Source organism: Athene noctua, chromosome 4 (genome assembly GCF_965140245.1).
Source record: "Athene noctua chromosome 4, bAthNoc1.hap1.1, whole genome shotgun sequence".
Taxonomy (NCBI): Eukaryota; Metazoa; Chordata; class Aves; order Strigiformes; family Strigidae; genus Athene; species Athene noctua.
Window position 1 is genome coordinate 19,402,678 of NC_134040.1, and position 21,982 is coordinate 19,424,659.

General features: G+C 35.5%; 1 protein-coding gene across 2 annotated transcripts in view; it reads right to left on the reverse strand.

Annotated features, from left to right (window-relative positions):
- The window catches only part of KCNIP4 (potassium voltage-gated channel interacting protein 4), a 433,914-nt gene that overhangs the window by 374,850 nt on the left and 37,082 nt on the right, over positions 1–21,982 (reverse strand). Inside the window, exons 1-2 of one of the 2 annotated variants that reach the window (XM_074904593.1) lie at positions 18,652–18,753; positions 18,144–18,292 (exon numbers count right to left, since the gene is read on the reverse strand). The exons of the other annotated variant lie outside the window; for it this stretch is intronic. Of the exons in view, the coding sequence (XP_074760694.1) occupies positions 18,144–18,291 (148 nt within the window). The 5' untranslated portion in view covers position 18,292; positions 18,652–18,753. Of the gene's footprint in view, positions 1–18,143; positions 18,293–18,651; positions 18,754–21,982 lie in introns of those variants that run through there. 2 annotated transcript variants of the gene reach the window in all.

The following is a 21,982-nucleotide window of genomic DNA, read 5'->3' on the forward strand; positions in this document are numbered from 1 at the left end:
CAAACAGGTAACCAGTCCATCCTTGCTCAGAACTAGCATGTGCAAGATTTCCATAAAAACCTCCATTTATCATCCTAGAGCTGCTGGTAAGAGATAAACAGATTGTTTTCTGAGGGAGATAATGACATTGGAGCCACAGAGGACATCACTTACTGACATCACCTAAGACAGACAGGGAGCCTGACCCAAATGACAGGCAGAGCCTTTGAGATGGCGGGACCTCCTGTCATGACTTGAGAGATGTTGTGAGCCAAAAAGCACTATCAGGATGTTTCTTGTTGCATTTTTAGTTTGCTGAATGACTTTTTCCCAAGTGAATAACCCTCTCTATTATATATACTACTATTTGCTATTTTTATGGTGCTTTGAATATATGTGCTGTGGTGGTGCTGCTGTAAAAAAAAAAAAAATCAGAGCAAGTAAGTTATTAATCATCATTTCCATCCATTATTTCTTTCCCAAAGTCTTTGACCAACTGGAAATCATACCAGGACTTTTCTGAAGTTGATAAATGAACTGCAACTCAGTAAAAAAAGGCATGGAAAAAACAATATGTATCTAACACACTAAGGGAGGCTTTAACATCATGATAGACTTCAGTACAAAGGAGAAATATTTTTAATGAGAACTTGTGAGCGTGGCTTAGCCTAAATAGCTGCAGTTTTGGCACTCCCACCACCTACTCATTACAACTGCTCCAAAACAACTTCTAAGAACATTTTTCTCTGTTAGAGAAAATGATTCTCATAGCTGGAAAAAAAAATATATACAGAACTGTTTTCACAAAAAAAAAATTATTATTTGGTTCAACTGAAAGATTTTGTGGCTCTATGTTGACATCAGTCAGGTTTTCTCACTGTAAAAAAAACAAATCCAATTTACTCTATTTAAAGCCCTTTTCTTTTAAACTCATTTTTTTGTACCAAACATCAATTTTCCTAGCAGTTCAAACCTGAATAAAGAACATTCTCTTCAGGGTGCATTAAGCATTTTGCTCAACCTCAAACCATGCTTTTCTAGTAGTTGTGGAACAACCATCAAAACTAATAGGTGGCCATTTGCAGATTTCCACTCACAGGCACTAGCAAAGTTGCTACTAATGTCTCAGTAATGCTAATTATATGAAAAAACAGATATCCTTGTACAGTTGTGATGTCTTCCTTCCAAAGCTGTAGAAAGCTACCCAGTTTTAGAGATGACAGGAAAGAAAATGGCTTGCTCACACTCACTGAGCAAGTAGCAGCCTAGCAGATCTGTCACTGAGGAGTGGTGATGAGCAGTGACAAGCCTGAGACTTTATGTATCCCTCCCGAAGACCCAGCCCATAGGTGAAAAGCCACACCATTTCCCTCTTTTAAGTTTTTCTGTTGTCTGAAGCAGCCTTCTTCCCTCCCTGCTCCAGGGGGGAGCTAGATGCATGCAGCTAGCTCCGAATAAGTGGTAAGGAATTCACAATTCCCAAAAATAGCACTGTGTATAGGCAGTGGCTGTGTCTCATAAGTAGTACAGCTCTGCTTATGTGGCATAATGCCTGCTATAGTTAGCATTGCTTAGTCAGCTAATTAGCCCAGTGACGGTCCTACACTAGCACTTGCATATTATTTCCCACTGCAGAGTTAGCTCAGCTGTGGTATCTCTGCATAGTACATCACTGTCCAGAAAAACAGCTGGATTCCTGGTATGCCTGTATGGTGATGATCAAGCAGATAAATAACTAACATACATACATATATCTCTCTGATTTGACCTACATTTCTTTAAAAAAATGTTGCTCCTATGCTGAGTGAAAAAAGAAATTTTGTCCTTAGATTACATGTCTCAGGGTAATTTACATCCAGTGAATAATATTTTACCTTACATACATCAAAACATATACTTGTACATAAAAAAATAGTAGTTACTTATTACAACTTCAGAAACTAGAATTGTCACTTTTCAACATATTTTCATCATTTAAAGCCAACTATTGTGTTGTAAATCAGTCCTTACAGAAGGAGGAATAGCTTAGATATTTGTGTTACACAATGCAAAAATCCTGAAGTGGAATCACTGAATCTTTCTGAAATATAATGATCTGACACCTTTAACTTAGTTAATTAATTCAGATATGACTGCTTTATTACATGCTTTTGATACTTCCATTCACCAAAATAGTACACGATAATGATCCTAAAATATTACCTGGGGAAATTTCTCATTATCTTACCCATGTATGTGGACATTTCCCTCCGCTTGCAATGACTTCCTTGTATGAAATAATAATCATAAATAAAGGAACTTATGAACTCATACAGTATTTTGATTACAAATCTTTTCCTTGAAAAAAAGACTAGAAATTGCTTAAAATTACAGCATTCATTAAATTAATGAAAAATAAAGATAGCCAACTTCTCACCTGGAACTTGAGAACAATGAGGATGAAATTAAGATAACTAAAAAATTATTTAAAAATTCACCCAGAGGATCCCATAGAGCATTGCCAGGTGTTCACAAAAGCCAATGGATTCAATAAATATGAAATGCAGAATGTCCATTTCCCCACAGCCTTATCCTTGGTGCAGTAATTTATTTCTGGCATAAATAGGGGTTTAAGTGTTATTTCTCATTTGGAGATTTTTTACTCGATTTGTGGAAGTGCACCATACTACAAAAAGTGAAAGGCAACAAAAACCCGAGCTCAATTTCCACTGCACAGCAATGAGAGGCAAGAACAAAGGTATCTGCATTCCTCCAGAAAAGGTTAAGAATGTTTCTATAACTGACACTGAGCAAAAAGCATAAATAATTTCCTGTGCACCTCTCCAAGAGCATAATGCAGTGAAAGGCAGCTAACAATCAGACCTTCCTTCTGCTCTGACCACAGATGCTACAGTTAACATCAAGTTAGTTTATGAGCTACTGAAACACACCAATACATATCCCTGTTACGTTAAAATTCAGTGTTTTAAATTTTATTTCTAGTTCAGTTTGAGTCGAGGAAGATCAAACCTAAAAACTATAAGCAGGATGCAAAAACTAAGTTTGGAATTTAGTCTGGAAAAATCCCTCCAAAAAATCCCATAAATATATCTTGCACTTAGAAATAGGACTATGGTACCCTGATGGTTATTGTAAACAAGAAGTTAACTCAGTTTTAGATCTCATGCAGAAGATGACTCCTTGAGCGACTGCATGCAAGTCTAGTGCGTGGACCAGTGGCTCAGAGGACAAAGTCTTGCACCAATTTTATCTGCAGTTCCCATATCTTCATAATCTCCAATCCCGGTGTAAACTAAACTTTGTATCATGCAATCAAAAACTGACAGCTAGAGAAAGTACAACTGTAGGACGCTTTTAACAATCAGTATAGCTATTGTGTGGAGAAGAAGCATGACATATGTTATTCTGAAGAAAATTATGCAGAAACCAAGAATTTAATTGATGTTCAAAAATCAGCATCTCACTGACTTTTAGTACTTCTCATAATTGTGAAAGAGGTTCGAACAGTTGAAATCATTTATATAACGTTAGTTTTACAAAACCAGAAAATTTATTATAATTTATTCTCAGACATTTAATCAGTTAATGATTATTATCATTATTATTAAAAAATACAATAATGGAATATAAACCAGCTGGCATTTCAAAGGTCTGATCAAAAATGGATCAGTGGGCTTTATCATACTGAAGGAAGGCTCTTCTGAATTCTTTTCGAAGAGGAGATCATAACCTATAGTTCCTGAGCAGAGAAAGAAATAGACTAAAAAAGGTAGAAAGCAGACAAGAAGACTAATAAAAGGTGCAGGTTAATCTTTCATTTCCTGTGAATGAAATGGAGAAATTTTACCAGCTTTGAATCTACAGTGCCCCAGTGAAAGTGAAAAGTAGCAAATAATCACGTTATCTTTACTCTTACCCCAAATTCCTCCTTCCCTGTCTTTGCAAATGATAGTGTTGACTTATTTCCTAATACATTAAACAAAACTCTATTTTAAAAACACAAAAACCATGGAAATCAGATTGTAATTCACAAAAAGGCAAGAACTTCAAACTCCAACAAAGATTTCTTTCTGAAGTAAGAGCCAATATAGTTTTGGCCTATGCCAAAACACTTCAGTCCTTATACAAACAGTAGCGTCAGCAGGATTTTGCTTCTAAAAAAAATCAGGAACATGGATGCTGTTACAGAAATGTGTCCTGTGTGGGTGGACTCACTGGAATTCACTAGAGAATGGTGGTTTAATGGGTAACTCCCATTAAACCCTGTCATTGCCAAGGACCTTACAACTAACTGTAGAAAAAGACATGGTAGCAAAACCAGGCTTTGTTTCACAATACATGTTTAAAGATAACTTGCTAACAGACTATATCCAAGAGGTATAAGCACATTTCTGAAATACAGATGGAAGTAGGGTTTTATCCCTCACCCTATACACAGAACAATAATAGCAGTTCTTGCAATTTAGTATTTAATTAAATTTCATCTCATTATATGTCTGAATATGGAAAAAAGTATTTCTCATAAAATGAGGGGAAATGGAACAGACCTGCTAGCTACATGTGACTGAAATAGTATTTTGAATAAAGATATGATATCATAAAATTTTCAAAAACATAATTTACATTTTCTGATTGTATGGGAAATCTGGACACTTGTACAATACACATGACCCACTGCCTTCTGTAGGACATATTCACTTACTTCTCCTAAACCAATTGCTCTTTGTGATTTATGAGACCATTTATTGTATTCTGTCAACTTCTAGATAAAGAACTGATGGTTTGGCATTCCTGAGTAGGCATAATCTCCTCTGTCTAATGTTTACTTCAGTGCATAGACTCAAAGATCCCTAAGCAAGGATTCAGGGTAGAGTTCAGATACAGCCTTTGTACACATTTATATCTAATGATAAAGGCACAATGGCATTAACAAGGGCAGCAATCAGTCCTATCTCCTTGTTACTTACATGAGGATCATATGACTACTGCAGCTTTGAAGAACACAGAATTTCTAATTACAACTGGGACAGTCACACACAAAGAAAATAAAATACATCACTAGGGGAAAAAAAGCAAGAAAATCTTTCTTTCTATGGCACCTTTTAAGAACTTGTGGGAAGGGCACATTTTGGATATGTCTCCAGTCAGGACCATTCAGAGGAATGTTGCAGCTCCTGATCAGGAAACCAACAGGGTTTGTCCTGTCCTGAGGTGTTGTCTTCCTTCACAAGGTTTCCCTTGGGGCATTACGCAGTACAATTTTTCTTCTGAATTGGTGACTGAATGCAGCAACTTGTTATCCCGATGAAATAGTTTTTGTTAGCTTTGTTTCAATATGTTCTAACAATTACCAGGCTCAGGATCTGTGTGAAATGAATTCCAAATCAAGGTTTGGAATTAACAAATCCTAACACCTTTAGCCATATTTCTGTATAAACTGGAAATGGCTGTAAATACTGGAGTAATGAGTCCTTGGGTATAATATTCTTTTAAATATGCTGTTGTGGTTTAAACTCAGCCAGCAGCCAAACACCACACAGCTGCTCGCTCACCCTCCCCTGTCTGGGGGATGGGGGAAAGAATTGGAGGGGTAAAGGTAGGGAGACTCACAGGTTGAGATAAAAAGTTTAATAATTTAAATAGAATAAAACACTAACAGTAATGGAAAATACAAATGGGTAATGCACAATGCGACTGCTCACCACCCACCAACTGATACCCAGCCTATTCCTGGCTAGAGATCCCAAAATACCAAGATCCCGCAATTGCAATCCCAGAAGTGAGAGAGAACTCCCTCCTTCCCAGCCACCCTCCTTTATATACTGAGCATGATGTTACAGCATATGGAATATTCCATTGCCCAGTTTGTGTCCAGTGCTCTGGCTCTGCTCTCTCCCAGCTTCTTGTACACCTGAGCACGGGCAGGACATGGGGAGTTGGAAAGCCCTTGATCTCTTAGCAACAACTGAAAACATCAGTGTGTTATCAACATTCTTCTCATACCAAATCCCATACTGAACCCAAACCACAGCACTATTCTAGCTACTATGAAGAAAAATTAACTCTATCCCAGCTGAAACCAGGACATATGCTTAGCAATCTTTGGAGGTTTTGTCTAACCTGAAAAGATACAACAATCCATTACTGATGAATAGAGCACTTCTGAATACCAAAGAATGGAGAATCTGAATGCATTTGGCGAGATATTCACGAAAGTGCCCACTGGCAACTTTTCTCAGTAGCAGATAGGTTTATTTCAGGCACCAGGGAAAAAACCTAATCTAGCAATATTTTGCCAGCTTCATGAGTGAAAGCACCACTGTAGATATCCAGTCCATAAGATACACTGTAGATAATTCTTAAGTCTTTTGCAATGTTCACAAAATAGAGAAGTGACAAAATAAAGTTCTGAATGGGGTACAAGTGAAAATATTTTTAACTCAACACTATAGGATATAATATGTAAGAAAATAAATTGTCCAGTAAAGCCCAGCCTATCCAGTGACGGCCCTCTACTACTGTCAATAAATATCCAGCCACACTGTGGATCTTCAGAGAAAAAAATTAGAATGATTTCCTGATCATTTATCATGAAGACTGTTCATTACCAATACTACTATCATACTTTTTGCCATATCTACACCAATATCAAAGCTCACAAGAATAAAACCTTTCTGAGGGATTCAGCTGTTTCCATGAATTTCTCTATTAATCCCCTTTAAAAATGTCAGGTAGATCCTTTAAATAATATCAAACTTGCCTTGCAATTCTTTCTTTTGAACTGCAATGTTTAATGAGTTGCCATCTACTACATCATAAGAGATTTTCCAGAACAAAGTAAGGTTATACTAATGTCAGTGACTGCAAAGTATTGTTCTCATAATTTACCCAGATTTGTGGAATAGAAATGTATCAATTGTGTATCAATTAAAACTACACTGATTAGACAGTTTATAATGGGAAAGAAATATCAAATGTTCATATACTCAACTCTTTTTGTGCCAACACATTATCCCATTAAAGAGCCTTATGCCATCTGTACCATCTGTGATACCAGCTGGTACACTGGTCCAAAAATATCTCCTCAATTATAGTATACTGATTAGTTTTTAGTATAGAATCAATTGTAGCTTAACTGAATTATAAAAATAAATCGGTATTATTTTTTTTCTCATTTCTATGCTTTTTTTTTTTATAATGAAAATTCAAAAACTTCCCGTCCTTTTCCTAAGATCTGGAGATTTCATAATTTTCTTCACATAAAATTAAGTAAAAAGAGAGTTAAAGTATTTATTGCTTAAATAATTTAGGTATTGAGAACTCATTCAAAATGAAACACTAACCATTTCTAACAAAAATCTAATAAGGAGCTCTTTTTCCCCAAAATTCTCCTTCTAAACAAATATGGCATACATTAAAATGTAACTTTACAAAGCCAACAGACGGGTATTTTGTTTTCCTACATAAAGATTTATCTTATTCAGTATAGAGTTCTTTTTATAAAGCAAATTGAATGAAATTCCTGCTGCAATGAAACATGGCAAATTTCATGGTCATTTCAACAAGCCAAGATTTAACATTGCACAATTACCTGAAAGGTATACATCCTTCTGTATGCCTCACAGCTTTCACACTTTGTATCTTAGGATCTGATCCTTTGATCCATCACATTACCCCTACTTTTAAGCAGAACTACGAGTCAACCTGAGATTTATGCTATAAATCGTCACACTCTGAAATTTTGCTATATATACATTAATTACATAGGAAGTACCCATCAAAAGAACTGTATTGTGATCAGAAAAACTAACAGCTTTAGTTCAGCCCCTTTCTACCTATGCATTATGGTGCAACCTTTTAATGACACAATCATGTGCTAGAGTTTGAACGGGAGTTTCTTTTGATAAGTTAATTTAATTCATGGATATAACATTTATTAAATTCAAAACTTCACTCTTTCTACATTTTATGTCCCCATAATTTACTTATCAAACATTATTGAAAATCTGACCTGAAAATACATTTTCTAATGATGTTTATCACTACAGTGTCTGAGTGCTTCACAAACACTACTACATTTATATTCACAACATCCCTGTGAGATGAGAGGGTATTATATCTACTTTATGCAGAACAGAGGCACAGGGAGATTAAGATCAAAGGTATTGCCTAATTTGGGCACTTATTAGGAAACTCATGGAAGCCCATTTTCACAATGCTTAATACACAGCCTTTCATATATGTTCAAAGCCAAGTTAGTAATGCTGCAAGTGCTCAATATTCTGCAAATCAAACCCCAAGGATTCACTCAGAAAACAAGAAACACACAGTGTCAATCCCTAAAGCTTGTCTTAACTGACTCCTCTAACATCACATAGGAACTCTGTGGCAGAAGAAATCCAATTCTCCAGTATAAGTGAACCAGATGGACCTCTTTTCTGTGTTGTTCACTACTTTCTAAATTGGTAAGTCAACAACTAAGGAATTGCACTCTTGTCCTCCTTACAAGCATTTCTATAAATCTTTTAATCACCTGAGTGCTTCTACTCTGTTTACTGAAAAGTAGAGGGGGTTTTTGTTTCAGGAAAAAATGACAGCTAAGAAACTGATAGCTGCAGTAGGTTATTGTGCCCCCATATAATTCAAAATGAGAGGGAGATGTAATACTTTCTGGGTTTACAGAGATTTTCTCACAGCAAAGAATACTGAGATTCAGAAACACAAGTATCAATTTTAAATTACTGTAGGGATATACTGTGATGATATCATAGGGACATCCCCTCCTCCATCTAAGTTTGATTTTTCTCATTGGTCATATTTCATCTCAGTTGCATCAGAAGTGGTACAAACTAAAGGACTTTGTTAAAGCAGTCAAACTATGACAGCTTGGGCTCTTGTCAACTGAAGGTCTTTTTTTAGCTCTCAGCTAGCAAAGATAAACATGTGCAAAGACAAACACAAACCTGTACAAAGGTAAACATAAAGACATTTATAACAGCTCGGCTGATAGATGTTACACTCAAAAGCTGTAGTATTTTTATAGCTTTAAATATATATATAAATACATGAGGTATAAAAAGGAAGTCACATGAAGGGATGCTATGTATATTCAGAGGAATCTGGTGATGTGAATTGACAGAGGTTTAAGTACTAGGTCCTCTTGCTGTTAAGTCACTCTTGCTGTAACATTCAAGACATCCTTAACTTATACATCTATGCATCCGCTTAAGCCAGAAGTAGGTAATGAAACCAGCTTCACAATTTCTGTTGCCCTAGACCTTGAGTTCTTTCATTGTCAGAAATAGGTTTTCTCTGCTGTTGGGAATGACTCCAACTCATCCAAGTATCTTGCTTTTGCAGCCACAGGGCCAAAGAGATCACAAATTTAATGGTGTATTAGAAAAGGATTTTTAATATTATAGGTATTAAACTTTTTCAATTTGTTGGCCTATTATAATTCTCTTTTTTCCTAGCCTGTATAACCAAAAAATCAGGTTGGCCTCAAATGTGGAAGGTTATGGAGAACAGTACAAAAAGTGCTTAGATAGCTCAGTATTTCCAGGACCATTTTCTGTGACATATGTGAAATCAAGTATGCCTTCTGCTTTGCTACACATACAGGTTTGTTGGCATTTGGCTGAGGTGATCCACAAAATTCAATTGCAGTATTGCCACAGATGACTAATGCAGTCATTGTGCCCACTCAACATTTAGATGGCTCGGTGAAGAACTCCAGCTCCTTACAGACTTTTTCTTAGTCTCTTGCACACAGGAAGGATGAGTAACAAAATTAAAGAAAAACTGAGAACACATTTTGTTGCCAAGAAGATAATGCTACTCAAATAAACAGCAGGGAGGTCCAAGCAAGATGGCATTATTGCAACAATGAAGAGCACCAAACTCTCCCACTTGCCCCTTTTGGGCTGAAAGTAGGGCAAATCCATCCTGTCACAACTGTCACCTGCCAGAAGAACTGTCAGGACCACACTGCAAACTCCAATGGTAACAAGCATTCAAGAAAGGTGATGGCAGCAATAAATTAAATGAGAAAAAGAGCAAACAACACAACATGCAATTTTGTTGTTCTAGTCATTCTAGTGTATTTGTTTCTTACTGTTCTTCTATCCCTTCTTCTGCTCTAACTATCCACTTCTAAGATATGTTGGTTTTCCTTTTAATTTGATCTTCTGTGAAAAGTTACGCAGTCATAATATTTCACCGTTCAAAAAATTAAAAAAAAAAGGAAAAAAGCTGGCTTTGCATACTTTAAAGCTGCTTTTGACAGCTTACTTGACCTGCAGTAGAAGCGCTCCTTCTAGTTGCAGGACTTTTTTCTAGGGACAGGTGCTTGCAAACACAGTTGTGTTATACTGCACTAATATTCACTACACTTTGGTAAACAAAATGCAGATATCATTAACCACTACAACCAATTCAGTTCTTTATAGGCCATACCATCTATAAAAAGACATTCAGAGCTACCATTTAATCTGGAATACTCTCAATATATTTAGCCATTTAAATTGTTGGAATAATGCCCAGATGGAAAGTGGCAAGATATTTAAAGATTGATACCATTTTCTAAGTATGCCATGAATATAAAAGTCCTTCCACTTAATCTAATACACTTCTTCACCCTATTAGTTTTTGATTGATAGAATGGTTTGAAATAAAAAAGCAGCAGCTGGCAGACACAGTAGAAATCAAAGATACTGTGAGTACAGAGACTAAACAGAAGTATATATTGGTTTAATAAAGAATGTTTTTGAGTTTCCCAAAAGTGGTGATACTCTACATTTATTATATTCCAAACCTCTGATTGTTAGAACTTGATTTTTAAGTAACATATTTCCAGTAAATTAGCAATTTTATTTTTTTTTTTTTTTTTTTAAATGGGACACTGACCTTTGTATAACAATGAAGGAAAATGTGGGGAAACAAAATTAGATATCAGATTTTCAAATGGAGAGGTCAGAACTTCATAGTTTCTATACTGTATTGCAATGGTTCATTTTTAAGTATCTGCATGATATTGAAGCACTAACTCCAATTCTACTGGAGAAACGAGAATTAGAGAAACAATTATATTTCTTATATAACTAGCTGATTAAAGAGCAGTTAATCAGCTATTCCCTTTATTTTTTGGCCAAATTAGAGAAGATGCTAGGATTGTTTTTTCTAACAGTTTAAAACAATTGAAGAATAAGGTGATTGTTGGTAAATAGGATTAATGATCTCAATAGAAAAATAAAATTTCATTATGCAGAGTCCAGAGTGACATCCCTGGAAAGGTCAGCTCGATGGTTCCTCATGCTTTTTATATGAAAAGAAAACACACATTCACTATGATTAATCAAAAATTAAATGGTTAAAAGGGGTCTGTTCAAAACTCTTAATTAGAGCTATTTTAAAACTGTGCACTGTCTTTTAGAAAGCATATGCAAACTGCTTGGTGCTAACACTGGTCAGTAGGAAAAGAAAGCAAAGAGAAGCAAAAAAACCTTGGGAGTTCAGCACGCTCTTCTGCAAATGTAGAGTTTGTAGGCTGCAATCTACCATGACTTAATGCTTCATCTTCCAATATGTCCCTCCTAGTAACTGCAATGCCAGGGTTACAAAGGGCAATTTCAGGAGATCATAAAAACCCATTCTGACATGAAGGAAACAAACCTCCAAGAGAAAAGGAGAAATGTACCTTATTATGTAATGTTTATATAGCCAGGGAAGCATAAAACAAAAATTCCATGAAGTGATATACTCACATTTTTCTGAGCCATGTTTCTCAGGGGTTAACCATGAAGCATATTTAATCCTTTGAATGTCAAACCCTGAGGAAATCTAATTCCCTTGAAATATCCTTCTCTTTACAAACACATGCACTCTAGGGAGAACTGACTTCATAATCTGCACTTTGCAACTTACTATCTTTGTATTAAGAATTTTTAAAAACTCAGTTATGGATAATACTTACTTTTATAGGCACTAATAACTGTTTCAAGAGGCAAATATGTATTCTCCCCAAACTGTAAACTAGTGGTTATTGCAAGATTTCTGCAATTTTATTTTTAAATTTGGAAATGGTTAAAAACCTTGTATGCACAAAGTAAAGCAACTGTGGCCTCTAAGTATTAATTTTTAAATTTTAAGAAGTATTAAAAGCTTCAGAAGATATAAATTCTTTTTTTTTTCCTAAGAGAAATATAGGAGTGATTATTAAATGTCCTTGAGCCAAAAATGATGCTACATAATTTTATACATACTTATAAAAGTGTGTGTCAGAGCCTCACATTTTCATTAGCTACATGCATTGCTCAATTTAGCAAGTTTGTACACAAATACACAGTAAAAGCCCCTTTTAAAAACATTAATCACTCTGGAATAATCACTCTGGAATGATTCTAAGTGTGAGAATTTTCCAGTTCTCCTTTTAATGACTTGAAAGATAACAAACATACCTGCATAATACACTTTCCTGTTTATTTGTGCCATTAACTATTACAGCTACCCTGAAGAGAGTATTAGAAGTCTTATTGAGACTAGATCACTCTGTGCTACAAATTTAAAAGAAAATTACATTCACCAGGGAGAGCCTCTAATTTTATTGCCATGATTTGTTTTTCAGAGTTAGCATTTGGCAAGAAGGGAACAATCTACAAGGTTCCCCTTTTTGCCGGATTTTGATATAAACTCCTTTGAGATTATAATGTGTGGCTTTGGTGGAAAACAAAGCAAAAAAATATTAAAAATAGATTATTTTCCCCTTACCTTTCCTTCTTTTGTGTCCATCATGTTTTATTAGCATTTTTAAACAATCTTTTCATACTTAGTAAATAATGTACAACTACATCTCTATTCTAATATGGACAATTATTTAGCTAAGAATAGAGTTCTATATTGGTTTCAGGGAAAAATACTGAAATAAATAAAAAAGCTCATTACTTGCAACACTTTTGCAAATAAACAGAATAAATCCGCATTTTCCATCTCGTTCAGTGACTTGAAAAGATACGTAAATACAATGTAAGCAGTATTTGTTCAGAAGGTGACATTTTTGTAACATAAATTTGAACAGTGAAGGTATAGGGCACCACAAAACCTTGACTTATTAGAGCTGAGTAAGAAAACAGTACTAATTAATAGGTCATTGTAATTAAAGAAATACCTAAAGCAATAGTGAGAAATGTTCATTTTTTCTGAAAAAAAGTTATTAAAAGACACAAAGTGAATAAGGTTTTAACCCTGTAACTTTTGTAAATTTAGTAGCTAGCTTACTTAATCTTAACATGTACACCAAGAGCATCATCACCAAATTGTAAAACATTTTCATAAATATTTCAAATAGACAAAAAGGGCTAAATATTGCTCATTTTGAATTCCCAAGTAAATTTATCGTCTTGTAGCTTTTACAAAATAAAGATTTCTGTATTGCCTAAACCCATGAAGGTTGAATGGATCTATGTTTGTCTTCAGAGCATAAAATCTCAGATATGTTAATATCTTAAGTGTACATGTAGTAATAGGCTGCAAAACCTGCTTATTGAGCATGCAGAAAGATTTCACAGGGTGTGGTCTAGTTATTTACACATTGACCATCTAGAATAGAAAGTCAAAGGAGGTCTGGCAAGGAACATGGTCTTTAGTCTCTCTCTTCCAGCTCTCCTTCCCCTCCTCCATCTCTCTCTCTCCTTCTTCTTCTCTTAGAGGCTTTCAGACTTGAAATAGCAAAGTCATGTGAACTTAAGTTCTACAGGCACATAGGACAAATTTTTCCCAGTGCCCATATGAAATTCTGTGAAGTTCTCTCATGATGTAAATTTGTAAATTCAACAGAAACCCAACATTGCTCAAAGCACCTGTGCGAAAATTGGGGAAAAAAGTCCTAGGAAAACTACATGAAGTAGTTTGACATGACATGAAGTAAAAAATGACATATCTGACAGGCCATAAAAATTCCATTACCGGACAAGTTAAGATCTGAACAGTATTATCAGCAATGCTTTAAGAGAGGACTGTTAGTGAAGAGGACAAGGGAATGAACTCAGGAGAATATGCTGTTCCTGACACTGGGTATCTATTATTTATTGTTGTTTTCTGTCATTTTTATCTACACATTTATTTCATATTCTTCCTGTAGGGAAGGGTGACTAGGACCAGGCAGATTTTAGTAACTATCACTCCATGCACAAGCAAACACAAAGAAGATGCTTTTGCTTCAGTAATAAAGTTAAGAAACAATTCTTATCTCCTAATTAGTAAATCATGATAGTTTCTAATTGAGGGCTTTGACAGTGGATTACAAACCCTGTATGTAATCTTGCTGTCACCACTGCCTACCTTTCAGGTTGTCTGCCCCATTACTTCACTGCTCAATAGAAAAGAGGTACAAACAGGCACAAAAGAATTAATGCTGAGATACATTGGAAGAATGCTTCAGTCCAAAGGACACCAGTTCAATATTACTAAAGGTTCTTGTTAATTTTGAACAACAAAGAGGAAAATTTATTTTCGCGATCTGAGATGTGACTGAATTTCAAAGAAATGCTCCAACATATTTGCATAGGAGAAGAAAAGGCAAATGGACGACAATGGACAAGCTATACACGAAGTCCATATTTAAAAAAACAGCACTGACAATCTCCAGCTGGAATTTTTTGAGTTATCCAAGGTCTGAGAGTATATGAAGTACCCTATGGAGATCAGAACGTTTAACTGGTTCTCAAATAACTTGGGTTATTTTTCACTTAAATATTTTGTCAATTGGGAAAAATCTGACAGGGAAAAATACGCACATGGATTGACAGCATAGAATTATTCCTAAATTATTCCTATCTCAACTCATAAATACGTCGTTTGAGGAAATGCAAACAATATAAAAAAAGTTTATAAATAAACAGTTGATAATCTATAGTATTTTTAGCAGTATGTAATGCAGAGTCAGCAGTACAATTCCTCCAAATTTATCTTTCTGACAGACAACTTGTCCTCTTGGTGTCTCTCATTTGCATTTTATAAAATCTACAGCAGAATATATATTCATGGCATGGAATGATTGGGAAAGACTCATAACTGCCCTAGGTTAACAGAGTAGGTTAGCAGTTTAGGGAGGACATAATTCAGGGCTGCTCATTTTTGAAAGTGAAACCCTCCAGTTTTTCAACACATGATTTAAACTTGGGCCCACACCTTATTGCAGTATCAAGATCTTACTGATGATACCTGACAGTAGTCACAGTCTGTTCCTCTAGCCTTAGTTACAAGATATCTGCTCTCTGAAACTACTGTGTGAGGGAATTAGTCAAATTACTGAGCCTTGAGCACTGACTAAAATAGCGTCTTCAGTGTGGAATTTTTTCCCATCGACAACCATGTTATTCCATTTACTTTTCTTTGAAATACAACAAGGGTTTTGGTGGGTTTTTTTATTCTCTTACTCATCCTTTGGATAAATCACTACTGCATTAAATTCATGCTGCATAAAAAAGGGTTAAGTGTAATTATCTTTCCAATATTTATGTTACAACATTCTTCTTATTCCTATGAGAGATGTTGAAGTGGAAAGACCAGAAAGACATCCCTAGTGCCAGGACATTCTAAGATTTTTCCATACAAGTGAAGATTATTCATTCTGAAAATAGAATTAAATCATATGAATATTGCAGTAAATTAAATATTTATTTGCCTGCTCCAAATTAATAAATGGAAATTGTCCCTGAAAGTATAATTAATTCTGTAAAGTTAAAACAACATGTTGACAAACTCAGTTTCAAGATCATACAAATAAACTAAAATATGAAAAACAAATTGCAGAGGAGAAATAATCCCTGTTTTAAAAGAAAGATCAAGTATGCATCACTTTAAAGTATTTCCAGCTACAAGCTGTCATAATGGCAGTGAAATACCAAATAATTCAGTATTTAAAATTTTCAATATTTTTTAAAAATATCAACAAAAACATTTCAGGGGTTTTTTTAAGTACTAAACTGCAAGATTCAATTGCCTAATGACTATTTTTATACCACTTCACTAATGTAAGGTAGCTTAAGACAACCAATGGGGAATCTGATTTGTGTAAAAGAATACTCAAGTGGGAATGAGCCACCACAATATCATTTGCAAGCCCACCTTTATCCTGCTGACAGAAAACAGTAGGTCTTGACCAAGTACCTCAGTAGCCAGGTGCTCTGTAGCTACCACAGCACTGTCATGGGTACTAGGAGGAAGATTAAATTACAGCAGACCTCTTGCTAACTTAACTTATTCCAGAGATGGATAAGCATCTCCATATGTATGAAATTTTACCTAGCTGTGGCTCAGGAACTCAATGGGATATGCCATATACAACTTGTTGTACAGATGTCACTTCACTCTAGTGTTGAAGTCCAAGAAAATCTGTTAGGCCAGTGAGGTCACCTTGGACAACAGAAGCACTGAAGAAAGTACCTCAGGATGTCAGTCTTCTTGATCCTGATAAATATCCAAAGGTTCATGTAAAGGCATCCCTATGGGAATATGCTTTCTAACATTGGGTACTAGAAAAAGCAAAATTAATAGCTTCATTTTAAGTTAAGTATGTGTCAGATTCTGATTTTGTTTCAGTTGGAGTAACACAGAGTAACTTAATTGAGCCTGATTTTACAGTGATTCATATATTTGCTAATTCTCCTTACCAAGACAAAGTAAATCATTGTCTATCATTACTTATCAACTGTTTTGAGACCCTTTCCAGAGGTGTAAATTATTAGTCAGTTTAAAGGTACTGAATAATCAGACCTATTAACTTCAGTTCAAGTTGCTTTAGATTCACATACCATTTCTAGAGATCTGATTCCTTAGGCCTACGGAGATTGCTGATAAGTAACCCAATGAAAAAAAATTCTAAAATTACCATGAACAAAAGGATGAGTGCTTTGAAAGGGTTACAGCAAATTCACTTTTGCTTCATTAGTTCTGGTAACAAGACAAAAAATAAATAAAAGTGCAGAGAATTATAGGTACAAACCATAATATGCAGGGTGATTAAAGCATTCATTTGTTGGAAATATTACCCTAAAGCTTTAAAAATGAGTGGCCAAGAACAGCTAAATGATTATGCTTAGATTAAAAGGCACATCAAACACTTATTGGATAATACAGTTTAAAACCAGAAGTAGGTTGTATTTAACCATATCATTGTTTCTAAATGTTGAAACTAAAATACTAGAGCACATCCTTTAAAGTAAATGTGTAAATAAAATAACATATCACTCAGGATATGGTGACTTAGCTCTTCATGACAAAATAATGTCATGCATTTTCTTCATTCTGTTTGACACAAATTCAATATACTGTGGACCTGTTTTTATATTGTCATAAACTGTGTGCAAGGGGATGAAAAATGCTGCCAAAACACAAAAGGGTTGTTTGGGGCAGTGTTTTTTATTTTGTTTTTACATAATGTTGCACAGTACAAATATGATGGTAAAAAGAGGAATCGGTGATTAAGAAAATCCTTAACTGCATGTATGTTCCTGAGGAAAATAACATGAAGCAGCTTAACCATCAATTCAGGATGGTTGCTATTTAGTTTACTATTCATAAAAGAGTTAGATTTCAATGGGTGAGATATTTCAGAGCCAACTATCAATTTAAAAAGAAGCATTTCTTTTAGTATTTATTAATAAATACAGTACATAGCATCATTATGTGTAAAAGTGACGGGATGTTACCTGTCTTCATTTCCTCAAAGACAAAGGGATTGATCATGTAATTTCCATCTAAATTTACTCTGACAGTGATCAAAGGGTGTTTTACTCATCAAAACAGATTTTTGGGTTGGGTCCTGATAAATTGATACATTTATTGCTGGGATTTTACATTTATTCATTTATCCCCTGATTGGAGGACTATTTTTTCTCTGCAGACCTTTTCTGCAAACCATGTAATTTAATATGCTGCAAAATGAATGCTCATGCAGTACAATTATTTATATCACATTATGATAAAGCACCTTCAATCAAAGCTGTACCACTTTTAATCTCTTTGCACAATAGACCCAAGACAGCAGACACTTTCTGTACCTGTAACTTGAATGATGCTAAATTCAGTAATACTACTGTATCAAAAATTCAGAATTTTTGGAAAGACAACAGTTTCTCCTACATTAAAAATTTCAATAGGAAAGGTACCTTTAGAGCTCAAACTTTTCCAGGCAAAAATTCGCTTTATCAAGCAGCAATTCCTAAGCAATTTCTTGCAGTTTGCAGGCTTCTGATGATACTGTTGCAAATCTTCATTCTCTTCATGTGTTCTCTTCTTAGGGGCTAACACTTCCATCCTAAACAAAAACTTAACCTTTAGTTTTCCTGAAGGATATATACAGAACTTAAATCCATAGACTGGGGGTAAGGGACAGGGTAGGAGAAGAGAGGAGATGGACTGGGGATAAAGGGAAAAGCTTTAGGATCTCATTAACCTTTATTTTTAGCTCATACATTTTTAGTATTAATTAACTTAAATGTAATTATTTATTCTTATTCTTCTGTTTTGAATTATTTATCTGGAACATTAATGCATTTGTTAAAAAAAGATGGGAAAAAATCAGATTTTATCTACTGTTTTAAAAAACTTTGATTTTACTTAAATGATATAAAGTATATAACATCTTTAGATGGTAAATAAATGTTTACCTCTTACCTTAGTCAGTTGTTTAGGTAAAGGAAATAATGTAATCTTCTATGCATGAACCTATTATCCTTCCTATCTCAGCTTGCCTTATATCAGTGTCATAGAGAGCTGCATTCCTCTAGCTGTTATTGAAAGACAGCTGCTCAACCCAGAAAAGATGAATAGTTGGGTTTCTGTGCAGCCTTAATGCCACTGTCACTCAAATGCAGAAAAGCAGCTGAGCCACTTAAAGCCAGTTGTACACTTGGGGACCATTTCTCTACACTACCTCCCGATTCACACAGGCAGACCAATACATTTCTATTTGACTTTATTTTTCTTGAGAGAATGCCACTTTGAAGGAGCCAGGGACCATTAGCAACAACCGACAGTGACTCGGACCTAACCAAAGCCTTACTCAGGGGTCACAAACCCAAGAAAAGACACCTACCCAGTGTTCCAGGACTTTTATGCTACTCCAAGGTCATGCAAGAGTCCTAAACAGCATTCCCGTTTGCTCTTCAGCGAGCTCCAGCCTGAGACTCTGAGGAGATGACTGCTGCGGAGGACAGAACCAGACTGCAAGCCGCAGCAGCCCTTTGACAACCAGCCATAGACTGCACCAGGGGAGCTACTCTAATTACAAACAATAACTACGCTCAGCCAGGAGCAGGACACCAAAGCGGCCCCTGTTTCACTCCCCTCCTTTCCCCTCACACTCTGCTCTCACCCACAATGTAACTCTAACAACATTAAACACAATTCAAGATCTAAAGACATAAGGTAGGAAAGAGTCAAAGAAAAAAAAATAATTGGCATTGGTCACAGTACACACCAGAGTCTGACAAATGAAGATGACTTTTCAACTGCAAACTTACTGCTTCCCAAAGAAAAAAGCACGACATAACATGACATCACTGCGTGCATTTGCATCAGGAGTTTCTATTGATTACACAAAATAATCAAGGAACAAGTTTCCATTTCCTGGAATTTGTTTTTTAAAAGATACTAAACTCCAAGGGTTTTTTTAATCAGTTCGCTTTCCTTCTAACTGTATTAATCTTAATGCCAATTACATAAATTTGCAAGTTTGTGAAATTTTCTGTGTACATTTGAACTATGGCTTAACTATTTTGCTTTGTCCAAAATGTGACACAAAATACCCCGTACCTACCTATAACAACTGGAGACAGATCTATCAGCACAGGCTAGGATGGAGTTTTTAAAGCACGCTAATTCCACCTCTGGAAAGAGCCTATCAATCAGCAATCAATTCTGTTCATAACAGCAGAAAAGCACGGACCTTAACAACCAATTTTTAGGCAGCCAGAGTAAAGGGGAGCACTTCCATTCAGATTTATATCTAAGGATACATTTCAGACTCTTTACTATTTAGAACTGAACAAGGCTTGAATTTGCCCTGTTGAAACAGTACTTGCTCGTATCCAGTCCTTTCAGTCCCACGGCATGACACAGCATTCCAGTCATGGCTGTATTCCCATCACAAGCTGCTACCACAGTGAGCTGAATTTCAATCTGGTAACAGAGTTTCTGAAACTTCTGAAACTTGAGCAGAGAAACTTCTTCCAGTTTAAGCATATTTCACAGCTCTCTTATCTTACATCTTCCAAAGGTGCTGTTCTCAGAATAAATATTGATTTTACACTGGTGTTTTACTGAGCTAAGAAATACATTTTCACCACAAGAGATTCAGTCTGGATTTCCAGATGACCCATGGAAAAAAACTTTGAGTTGCGAGAGCAAAGCACAATTGTTATTTATTGTACAGAAATAATAGCTATTTTTAAAAGATAATGCTCTCAACTGTTTCTACATTCCATCTTTGAATGAAACTAATGTACTCTAGAAATTAGAGTTAATCCCTCTGAAAACTGGAGGTTCGCTTCTGATCAGAGTCTGTGTAGGGCATCCACAGAAAGTCACCCATCTCTGGTGGAACACATCATATATTGCTCCTGTCCAGTGCAAAGAGCCCAGCAGCACTGGAATATAGCATCTTGTAGCTCCTAACAGCTAAAACTTGAGAGTGGTGTTGAAGTAATTTAAGTTCAAGTTTTCTTGATATAAACCTTCAGAGAAACTTGCCTGCCCATGTAAAGGTCAGCTATAAAATCCTTGATCCTCCAGCTCAAATGTTAGCTCTCACAACATATTCTGTCACACGCCTCGGAGTGCCAGTTCAGAGTTGACTTATCTCAGAGATTCATTAATCCAAAGGTAGTGTGAATGGGAAGCAGACACAGGAGCTGAGACAAGCATCTGGGAAAATTATGCAATAATGGGATAGTAAACAGGAGTGCATACTGCTTAGACATGGAGCAACTGTTCACACGCAATGGAAGAGGGTTGCTAGATATGCCCCCATATTAGCATTTGAATAGGGTCTTAGGTGTGGACAAGAATACAGACAAGCTTTGCCAGAGATGGGATATATATGAAAGCACAAATTTGAATACACTACTCAAGAGGATATGGAGAGGTAGAACCTTTGCTGAAATCTTTAGGATTTGCTTATGTGCAGCTGAAAACCGTGTCTTATTTGCCATGAGGTGAAGAGCTTTACTTGAGATTTAACTCTAGAAGGATTTTTTCTAAAAATGGTTCAGAAGATGTCAATGGGTTCAGATTACACTGTATCTGTTTTCTTACTTGAAACCTTAATCAACTCCATAGCAATTTTGTTCTATAACAGAAGTAAGTATACATGAATCAGATGTTCTTTGCAGCGCTAATCATTATGCTAGAATTTTGTAGTGAGTTTAAAATAAACTTAAGCTGCAGAATAGTAAAGTTCAGGGAACCACTGAATTTTTCCAAGCAGATGATACTGTACCTGACACATCCATAATACTTAATTTATAAAAGGAAATAACAATACTATTCTGAAGTAATACAATTGATTTACTTCCTTCTCTGTGAATCATGTGCTCTGACTTTGAGAAAAGGACATGGATTGGTAGTGAATTTCACATTTACAAACCCAATTACATGCAATACTAGAGAAAAACTAGCCATGTTACAAGTAACATGATAAAAGTATCATGTGTGGAAAGGATTTCAGTCCAGGCTGCACAGGATCCTTCCTTCTCCTAAATACCTTGATATATTGAATAATTGAATATTCAATATTCAATAAAATGAATCCTTGAATAATGTCGGCAAAATGAAAAGGTGAGCCAAAGAGCACTCTGGGAGTACATTAACTGGGAGTGATCAGTGTTAGGCTGAACCCTTCAGCACGTTCAAATGAGCAGCTATTACATTTCTGAATTTAATGTACATTGTTCAGGGAGCACCTATATGGCACTGGCACCTAGAAGTTACTGAGCCTGAGCAATCT